An 11,079-nucleotide genomic window follows, 5' to 3' on the forward strand; every position below is an offset into this window, starting at 1 on the left:
GGGCCACCCTGATATGATAGTGGTGCTCGAGAGGTTTTTTAAATAGCCACATGGATATACATTTAATGGAAGGATATTGATCACATACAGGCAGAGGAGATACAGACATGGTGGCCAAAGGACCTGCTCCTGTACTGTTCTCAGAGTCTGTGTTTAGTTCTGGTCACAGAGATATTTCTAGATAGTATGTCTGGGTTAACTCCCAGCACAGTGCACATCATTGAACTTCCAAAACACCCTTTGGGTAATTGCAAGAGATTTGATTTGAGGAAATAGAGGCTGGATTTTAAAAAATTGAGTAGATTTCAAAACAAACACCAAAAAAAAAAAACTTAGGTTACAAAGTGCTGAAGTAAATCAGTTGGTCAGGCAGAGAACATGGACAGGTACATTTTTTTGGGTTGAGAACCTTTTTCAGACTGATAATCTGACCCATCAGTCTGAAGAAGCAACCCAAAACATCACCCATTTTTATATTCTCCAGAGATTCTGCCCGACTCGCTCATTACTCTTGCACGTAGTGTCGTGCAAACCAGCATCTACAGTTCCTCAGTTCTACTAAAGTATAAACAGAGGAACAGTTCCTTCCCAGCTGTTATCAGACAACGGAACTATCTTCTCACCAACTTCGGGTAGGCACAGTGGCGCAGCGGTAGAGTTGCTGCATTACAGTGAACGTAACACCAGAGGCCCGGGTTCGATCCCGACTATGAGTGGAGGGTTTTTCCTGAGATTTTCGATTTCCTCCCACACTCCAAAGAGGTTCAGGTTTGTAGGGTAATTGGTTTGGTAAATGTAAAAATTGGCCCTAGTGAATGGAGGATGGTGTTAAAGTGCAGGGATCGCTGGCCGGCATTGTCCCGGTGGGCCGAAGGGCCCGTTTCCACGATGCATCTCTAAACAAAAATTAAACTAGTGAGGGGAGAAATCAAGAACCAGAGGACACAAGTTTAAGGCGAGTGGAGATAGATAAAATGGGAACCCAAGGAGCAACCTTGCCAGAGGGCAGTGGCTACATGGAATGAGCTGCCAGTGAAGGCAGTACTATCTCTATAATTATATAAAACTGATCGCGCATGTGCATGCTCGTGGTTAGTGTGTGTGACGCCAAAGGCCGCCCCCTGCAACCGCGCGTTGAGGGGACCGGATAGGACCCAACGGGTCCCACTTGGTCAAGTAACATTAAAGACATCTAGACAGGTACATAGATTGGAAAGATTTAAAGGCATGTAAAACCAAATACAGTCAGATGGGCCTAGTGTAGATGGGCTTCTTGGTTGGGCATGCATAGGTTGGGCCAAACGACCCATTTCCATGGAGTACAATTAGAACACTTCCTCTGGCAGCTTGCTCCATATACCCATTTCCTTATACCCATATACCCAAGTCCAAGCCTGCCCAACCTCTCCCTGGAATTGTGGTAATATCCTCAATATTAGCACCCTTTTCTGCAGCATCTTTCCTGTAGCATTGAGAAAAGTGAACACAAATTTTAGGAGCAGAATTAGGACATTTTGCCCATCAAGTGTACTCCGCCATTCAATCATGGCCGATCTATCTTTCCCTCACACCCATGCTCCTGCCTTCTCCCCATAACCCACAACACCTTGACAGTATCTTGTGCAACTGCAAAAAAACATCCCAACTTCCAGACTCAATTAGTTCATATGTTATAGGAGCAGAAATATGCCATTAAGCCCATTGTGTCCACAGTGCAAGTCTAATTCCCAACCATGAATGCTAGCATGCCAAATCCTTCATCCAGTCTATAAAGATGCCACTTTCAGAGAAGAATTTATAGACTGCACTAACAACCTTTCCTATGGGTTCATGCTTGGTAAACCCAAATAATCATGAATATGTTCACCAAATATGGTGAAGAGTCAAGGAAAAAGACTTATATAACCATATAACAATTACAGCACGGAAACAGGCCATCTCGACCCTTCTTGTCCGTGCCAAACACATAATCTCCCCTAGTCCCATATACCTGCGCTCAGACCATAACCCTCCATTCCCTTCCCATCCATATAACTATCCAATTTATTTTTAAATGATAAAAATGGACCTGCCTCCACCACCTCCACTGGAAGCTCATTCCACACAGCTACCACTCTCTGAGTAAAGAAGTTCCCCCTCATGTTACCCCTAAACTTCAGTCCCTTAATTCTCATGTCATGTCCCCTTGTTTGAATCTTCCCTACTCTCAGTGGGAAAAGCTTTTCCACGTCAACTCTGTCTATTCCTCTCATCATTTTAAAAACCTCTATCAAGTCCCCCCTTAACCTTCTGCGCTCCAAAGAATAAAGCCCTAACTTGTTCAACCTTTCTCTGTAACTTAGTTGCTGAAACCCAGGCAACGTTCTAGTAAACTTCATTGCATTACTTCAGAAAACACATCTACAGTCAATATTAATTGTGCAACGTTTATTATTATTATTAATATATTTTTTTAAACAGTTATAACGAACTACATTGATCTTCATCAGGTTCCTCAATCTTCTTGCATATCCGCTTGTAAACAATGTTGCCCAAAGTTATGGTCTGAAATGAGACAAGATACTTGAGAAACTATGATCTGCAGATGCTGGTTTACATAAAAACATTTCCCCAAACACTTGTACTGAGGCCTCTTGGTTGCTAACCATTTTAACTTCCCTTCCCATCTCCGCTTTAAAAATACCCAAATGACCTGGCCTCCACAGCTGCCTGCGGCTATGAATTCCACAGATCCACCAACCCCTGACTAAATACATTCCTCCTCATCCTTCTAAAACTAAAGCTATGGGCACCATAGCCGAGGAAAGATGTGCTGGCTCTAGAGAGAGTGTCCAGAGGAGATTTACAATGCATTTCGTTGTTTCTGTACTGTACACTGACAATGACAATTAAAATTGAATCTGAATCTGAATCTGAATCTGACAAGAATGATCCCAGGAATGAGCAGATCAACCTTGGAAGGAGATGAGAAGATATTTATTTAGTCAGAGGGCAGTGAATCTGTGGAATTCTTTGCCAGAGAAGGCCATGGAGGTCATGTCAGTGGATATGTTTAAGGAAGAGATCGATACTTGATTAGTACAGGCATCAGAGGTTATGGGGAGAAGGCAGGAGAATGGGGTTCGGAGGGAGAGGTAGATCAGCCATGATTGAATGCCAGAATAGACTTGATGGGACGAATGGCCTAATTCTACTGCTATTCCTCATGACCTTGCATCCTTTTATTCTCAGTCACCAGTGATTCGAGACATTCAACGTCTAGTGGGCTTTTAGAAACATAGAAAATAGGTGTAGGAGTAGGCCATTCGGCCCATCGAGCCTGCACCACCATTCAATATGATCATGGCTGATCATCCAACTCAGTATCCTGTACCTGCCTTCTCTCCATACCCCCTGATCCCTTTAGCCACAAGAGCCACATCTAACTCCCTCTTAAATATAGCCAATGAACTGGCCTCAACTACCTTCTGTGGCAGAGAATTCCAGAGATTCACCACTCACTGTGTGAAAAATGTTTTTCTCATCTCAGTCCTAAAAGATTTCCCCTTTATCCTTTAACTGCGACCCCTTGTTCTGGACTGCGACCCCTTGTTCTGGACTTCCAACATCGGGAACAATCTTCCCGCATCTAACCTGTCCAACCCCTTAAGAATTGACAGCAGGAATAGATCAGGTGGGCAGATAATGGCACCAGAGCTTGGGCAACAGGCCAGCTCAAGCCCATGTTACTTCATCTTCATTGATCCACAACATTAGCTCAATCAAACCCTTACGTGTTGCTTCTTACAAGCAACTGCCACGGTTTTACATTAGGGCCACCAACTTTAACTTACATTAGTCAGCAGATCGCCACTGAACTCTGCAACGGAAGTAATCTCCTTTGTGTTAACAACCAGCTTATTTTCCCCTTCCAGGTTCATTATGGCCTAAGCAAGCAAGAAAACATGGAAGTCAAATATTAAAAATAAAACCACAAATTGAAACATTCCATTTTTACCCCACTAAAGGCACAATGGTTCGAGGACAGCACAGTGGCGGGCGCTTGCCTATACGTTCTCCCTGTGACCTGCGTGGGTTCTCTCAGAGAACTTGTGTTTCCTCCCACAAATATTATACCAATTGGCTTGGTATAAAGTAAAAAGTGTCCCTAGTGTGTGTAGGATGGTGTTAATGTGCAGGGATCGCTGGTCAGTGCAGACTCGTTGGGTTTAGTTTAGAGACTACGTTTAATCTCTAAACTAAATGTAGTTTGCAAGTATTTGATACAAAGGCTGTATTTAAAGAGGTTGACCACATGCAATTGTATGGTGATTATCCAAACTAATTAATGCTGAAACAAATAGCATTACCTTGACCCTATCTCCTGCAGGCGTTTCCACATGGGTCTCATGCCCAAGGGTGAAGTTATTAACAAGCACCTGACTGCCAGTTTGCACGGCCACAATGAAGTCTTTTCCATTTTGAACTATTTTAGTCACACTCTTTAGATCTTTGATCTTCTCAATTATTTCATCTGGGATTCCTGGTGGAGGAACCATACATCATTACAACCCGAATGTCAAACTTTGGATGATCAGCCATGATCATATTGAATGGCGGTGCAGGCTCGAAGGGCCGAATGGCCTACTCCTGCACCTAATTTCTATGTCTATGTTTCTACACAGAAGAATTAGCCCATTCGGCCCACCCAGGCATTCACTTGCTGCCGATTTATTTTCCCCCCTCAAACGTTTGACATCCGTACTAATCAAGAACCCGTTAATCTCCACTATAACAATACATCCATTGTATTGGCCTCCACGGCCATCTGTGAAAATGAATTCCATAGATTCACCACCCTCCGACTAAAGAAACTGCTTAACTCCATTCTTAAAGAACGTGATGCATGGCAAATGAGGAAGAGTTCATTACAATTAAAGTGAAACCAATAAAATGTTCAGCAACATCAAAATAAAAATCATTACCAAAACCTTTAAGGAATTTGAAAATGCAATGTGCAGGCTTTACTACCACTGCAAGATTAAGAGCACTAATGTTTACTACCACTAATGAGGATTAAAGAGCAACTTTGCTCTGGGATTTTTTTTGGGGGGGGGGGGGGGGGGGGGGGGGGGGGGGGGGGGGGGGGGGGGGGAAAGAGGGGAAAGTTAATGGCAGCCATGGCAGGCTAGCAAAGAGAAAGTTAATGACAATCTGGAACTCTGATGAAAAAGACCACGAAGGCTGTGGGGAGCATCCCCCAGTGTGTAGATATAGGGGAACAATGTTTAAATAATGGATTGTATTGAATGATTGTAGACCCACATGTGGGACCAGTGTGTAGTGAGTCACCAGGCTTGGGTGCCAGTGAGCTACAGCACAAGGTAAAGGGAGAAATTGCAGCAAGTGCTTATAACATTCAATACAAGTTAGTAATGTGATAAGAACAAACTTAAGCTTGCCTAGGGGAAATTATACAAGGCGAAGAAATTGGGATCAATTTGTTATCTTGAATGGGATGCACGATGGACTGACTAGGGGTAACTACGAGGTGCCCCATCAATAGGAATGGCAGACTTTATTCACTAGGGTTAGCATTAGAGGACAATGCTATTAGAGGAGAAGGCATTTGTTTCTGTGCTGTAATTGTTATATGGTTATAGGACAAACAAAGTAGAGGACAACTATATTTCTCCAGTGCTTAGACATTACACCCAAAGGAAAATGTGACAGTACTTGTTTATAATTGAAGGGCGGCCAAGGTTGTGCAGCGCCGGAGAACGGAGTTCGATCCCGACTACGGGTGCTTTTGGAGGTCTGTATGGAGTTTGTAGGTTCTTCCCATGACCCCATGGGTTTTTTTCCCCTAGATCATCAGTTTCCTCCCACACTCCAGAATAGTAAAGGTATGTAGGTTAATTGGCTTGATGTAAGTGTAAATTGTCCCTAGTGTGTGTAGGATAGTGTTAGTGTGCGGGGATCAATGGTCGGTGCAGACTCGATGGGCCAAAGGGCTCTGTATCTCTAAACGAAAACTAAACCAGTGCAAGAATATTTAATTCTACAACAGGTAGCTTATTAGATGCAATATTTAGACAAAGACTGATTTGAGGTGGCAGTGGTGCAGCAGTAGAGTTGCTGCCTTACAGCACCAGAGACCCGGGTTCGATCCAGACTGAGGGCGCGGGTCTGTACATTTTCCCCGTGACCCGTGTGAGTTTATCGGTTAATTAGCTTGATATAAATGTAAAACATTCTCCCCCTGTTCCCGTGCTGCATCTTTAAAATTAGAGCTTACCCAGAGCACTCATAAATGGTTTCATGTTTTCCTGGCTCTGAAGTTCATACTGGCCACTGAAGTCCATAGTAATACGTTCAGCACTCGAGCAGACTCTGCACCAATGTCTTTATCTTTGGAAGAGTGAGACAAGATCTTAATGAATACTTCTTTCAAAGCTATGCGTGCACAGGGTGCTCAGCGCTTAATAGGAGACACTCCAAGTCTACAGGCGGGGTATAGAACAATGCATCTCTCAAATGTACCCATCACATTTAAATGACTTGACATCTCTCCGACATTGTAGTTCAATTGGCAATTGAAAGGTCTAAAGAAACCCACACACCATAGATAACCAACACAATTCTAGCATGGGCAGAAAACTTGGGGGGAGAGGGGGGGGAGAAATGACCTGTGCCCCCCCATGTTTTGAGAAGGGGGGGAAGTGGGGACAACCCCCCCCCCCCCCCCCCCCCCCCCCCCCCCCCCCCCCCCCCCCATTTGTGAAACATGTTGCAGCAAATCCGCCACCACAGTCGCCGAAGTCAGTGAGCTCCGTGATGGCAAAGTCTCTGTGATCGGAGCCCACTAGGTCGATTCCAGTTACAGGCCGCCAGCTCCTAGAATCTAGCAGCCCGGGACTAGCTGTAGTTGCCAGGTCGGCTCGCCTGCCCCTGGGCTGGCTGTAGTGCCCAGGTCGGCTGGCATGTCTAGCTGTAGCGCCCGGGTCAGCTGCGTGCCCCGGGACTGGCTGCAGTTCCCAGGTCACAAAATCAAATTAATTAAAAAAAAAAATAATAATAAAAAAATAAATACTGTGGGCCGGATGATTTTGGGTTTACGGACCAGATTCAGCCCATGTGCTGTAGGTTGCCAAACCCTGTCCTAGATGTTGTGCCTCATTGTGGTCTCTCTCTCTCATCACCCCCCCCCCCCCCATGTTTTAAAAGAAATTTCCACCCAGTGCTCAAGTTTATCAAAATGCATAATCAAGATCGACAGTATAACCTTAGAGGATTCATTTTGCATTTTTTGGCACTTAATGTATGATGAATGCTCATTACTATCTCTAAATATAATAGTCATTGCCTGCATGCATTTGTGGGGACGTCCAAGACAAATAGTCTTGCTTTTTATTCCCTCCACAACACTCGATAATTAAATAAAATTGTTCAAAGAGCTGGAATAATTCAGGTCAGGCATCATTACAGGACATTGCCTGTCCATGAATTCATGCTGCCCGACCCTTTGAGACACCCCAGCACTGTGTCCGATGCAAGATTCCAGCATCAGCAGCTCCTTGTAGCTACAGTTATTTGAAATAATCAAGTTGAATACATGTCAACACCAAACTAGCATGTCATCCCATCTGGAAATGATCCAAGCCAGAGGTATCAGTAATCTCCCCATTACGACATTCAGTTTGCACTCTACATGAAGGGAAATATCACTCAAGAGATTTTTGCCACACATATGCTCAAACGCCCGTCCCGTCTTTCTTGAGCTACAAAAGTCAGCCTTTGGTGTTTCCTGAAGCACTCTGACCCCACCTGCTGTTCCTCACAATAATGCAGTCTAAATAAGCAAAAAGGTCAAATTCTACATTTTTTTTAATATCGGGCAGCATGGTGGTAGAGCTACTGCCTTACAGCGTGCCAGAGACCCAGGTTTGAACTTAACAACGGGTGCTTGTCTATACAGAGTTGTACATTCTGCCCGTGAACTGCGTGGCTTCTCAGTCGTCCCAGCTTCCTCCCACACTCCAAAGAGGTACAGCTTTTGCAGGTTAAATTGGCTTGGTATGAATGCAAGATTGTCCCTCGTGCAAGTAAGGCAGTATTAATGTGCAGGGATCACTGGTCATAATATACCCCAGGGGCCACAGTTTTAGATAAAGGGGAAAGCTATTTAGAACGGAGACAAGGAAACATTTTTTCTCACAGAGTTGTGAGTCTGTGGAATTCTCCGATTCAGAGGGCAATGGAGGCCGGTTCTCTGGATACTTTCAAGAGAGCTAGATAGGGCTCTTAAAGATAGCAAAGTCAGGGGATATGGGGAGAAGGCAGGAACGGGGTACTCAAATGGGGATGATCAGCCATGATCACATTGAATGGCAGTGCTGGCTCGAAGGGCCTACTCCCACACCTACCATCAATTGGGACTGAAGTCTGATAAATCCCTACGGCCGGATGGTCTGCATGCCAGGGTACTCAAGGATGTGGCTCTAGAAATCGTGGACACATTGGTGATTATTTTTCCAATGTTCTATAGATACTGGATCAGTTCCTGTGGATTGGAGGGTAGCTAATGTTATCCCATTTTTTAAGAAAGGAGGAAGAGAGAAAACAGGGAATTATAGACCAGTTAGCCTGACATTGGTGGTGGGAAGATGCTGGAGTCAATTATAAAAGATGTAATAGCGGCACATTTGGATAGCTGTAACAGGATCGGTCCGAGTCAGCATGGGGAAAATCTTGGTCGACTAATCTTCTGGAATTTTGAGGAGTAACATGTAAAATGGCCTTTGATAAGGTCCCACACAGGAGATTAGCAGGCAAAATTAGAGCACATGGTATTGGGGTAGGGTATTGACATGGATAGAAAATTGGTTGGCAGACAGGACTCAAAGAGTAGGAATTAATGGGTCCCTTTCAGAATAGCAACTAGTGGGGTGCCGCAATGCTCGATCCTGGGACCGCAGCTATTTACAATATATATTAATTATGTAGATGAAGGAATTAAAAGTAACATTAACAAATTTGCAAATGACACAAAGCTGGGTGGCAGTGTGAACTGTGAAGTGGATGTTATAAGGATGCAGGGCGACTTGGACAGGTTGGGCGAGTGGGCAAAATCAGTATAATGTGGATAAATGTGAGGTTATCCACTTTGGTGTCAAGAAAAAAAAGCAAGTGTCTGAATTGTGTCAGATTAGGAAAAGGGGCGGTGCAACGAGACCTGGGTGTCCTTGTGCATCAGTCACTGAAAGTAAGCTTCTAGGTGCAGAAGGCAGTGAAGAAAGCTAAGCAGGCATGTTATGTTGGCTTTCATAATGAGAGGAGTAGAGTACACTACAATAATATTTTATTAGCCAAGTTTTGCACCATACCAGGAATTTAATTTGCCAAGTCAGAAATACAAATAAAGAGCAACAGAACACCAAAAATACATTTTAACATAAACATCCACCATAGTGACTCCTGCACATTCTTCATTGTGACAGAAGGCACAAAGAGGTCCTTCTGCAGTTGTACAGGGCCCTGGTGAGACCACACCTGGAGTATTGTGAGCAGTTTTGTTCTCCTAATTTGAGGTTGGACATTCTTGCTATTCAGGGACTGTAGCATAGGTTCATGAGGTTAATTCCCAGGATGGCAGGTCTGTCATATGATGAAAGAATGGAATGACTGGGCTTGTATTCACTGCAACTTAGAAGGATGAGAGGTGTTGGGGGAGTCCAGAACCAGGGGCCACAGTTTAAGAATAGGAGGTAGGCCATTTAGAACTGAGATGAGGAATTGTGAATTAGTGGAATTCTCTGCCTCAGAAGGCAGTGGAGGCCGATTCACTGAATGTATTCAAAAGAGTTAGATAGAGCTCCTCAGGCTAGCGGAATCAAGGGATATGGGAAGGCAGGAACAGGGTAACAATTGTGGATGATCAGCCATGATCACATTGAATAGCTCGAAGGGCCGAATGGCCTACGCTTGCACCTATTGTCTATGTAGGACCTAGGTGTACTGGACTTTTGAAAATGATGCGAAAGCCTGGCACTTCTTGCAGGTGGGCTCAGAAGACCATTTCTGTACACTTTGCTAATCAGGGTATGAAGGAACTGCAGATGTTGGTTTACAGCAACAATGGATAAAATGCTGGAGTAACAGTGGGTCAGGCAGCATCTCTGGAGAAAAGAAACGGGTGACATTTCAGTTCAAGATCCTTCTTCAGACTGAGTCAGGAGAGATTCCTTTTCTCCAGATATGCTGCCCGACTTGCTGTTACTCCAGCATTGAGCCCATCTGGTTAATCAGGCACATACATATAGGTATGACAATACAGGTCTGTATACAAGAAAATAAATTCACGGTGAGTGTGTATATGTGACTAATACAACTATCATTGAATCAAGGGCCAAATAGCCTCCTATGGTAGTTTCCAGAGCAATGCTACGAGTGCAAATATCTTCCCCACTCTATCCCTCGATAGGAATAGTTCCCTTCCAAAGGAAAGATTTGGCTCCAGCACCAGAGCACTAAAGTGCCTCAACAATTAGGGATTAACAACATTGTTAATTTCAATTAAAACTCAAGGCAGAACTCTCATAAGACTAGAAAAAACAAATGCTGGAAGCATAGTTAAACGCCTTGATTATGTACTCATTGTGTAATAAGAGGTATGCTCAAGGAGTGTCTTAACGATTCACAAATACAAGAGCTTTAGCTGGAAACTCAGCATTGCAATCTAAAAGATACACAGTTAGTTTACAACTTAACTAACAGCCCCGAACAAATAGACAAGTCACACAAACTATTACTCAGCTGAGACACAAAAAGCTGGAGTAACTCAGACGTTCAGACAGCACCTCTGGAGAAAAGGAATAAATGACATTTCCAGTCGAGACCCTCTCAAACTAAAACATCACTTACAGTCTGAAGAAGGGTTTCAGCCCAAAACGGTGCCCATTTCCTTCGCTCCATAGATGCTGCAGCACCCGCTGAGTTCCTCCAGCACTTTTGTCTACCTTTGATTTTCCAGCATCTGCAGTTCCTTCTTAAACATCACTTACAGTATTCCTTTTCTCTAGAGATGCTGCCTGTCCTGCT

General features: G+C 44.0%; 1 protein-coding gene across 1 annotated transcript; it reads right to left on the bottom strand.

The window, feature by feature from the left end:
* Positions 1-363: 363 nt before the first annotated feature.
* Positions 364-6,608, bottom strand: LOC129702171 (fatty acid-binding protein 1, liver-like). Its single transcript, XM_055643832.1, has 4 exons — positions 6,278-6,608; positions 4,350-4,522; positions 3,834-3,926; positions 364-2,544 (listed from the first exon to the last, which is right to left on the bottom strand). The coding sequence occupies exons 1-4, from the start codon at positions 6,342-6,344 to the stop codon at positions 2,461-2,463; spliced, it is 417 nt and encodes a 138-aa protein (XP_055499807.1). The 5' UTR covers positions 6,345-6,608; the 3' UTR covers positions 364-2,460.
* Positions 6,609-11,079: the final 4,471 nt, after the last annotated feature.

Source organism: Leucoraja erinacea, chromosome 1 (genome assembly GCF_028641065.1).
Source record: "Leucoraja erinacea ecotype New England chromosome 1, Leri_hhj_1, whole genome shotgun sequence".
Lineage (NCBI taxonomy): Eukaryota > Metazoa > Chordata > Chondrichthyes > Rajiformes > Rajidae > Leucoraja > Leucoraja erinaceus.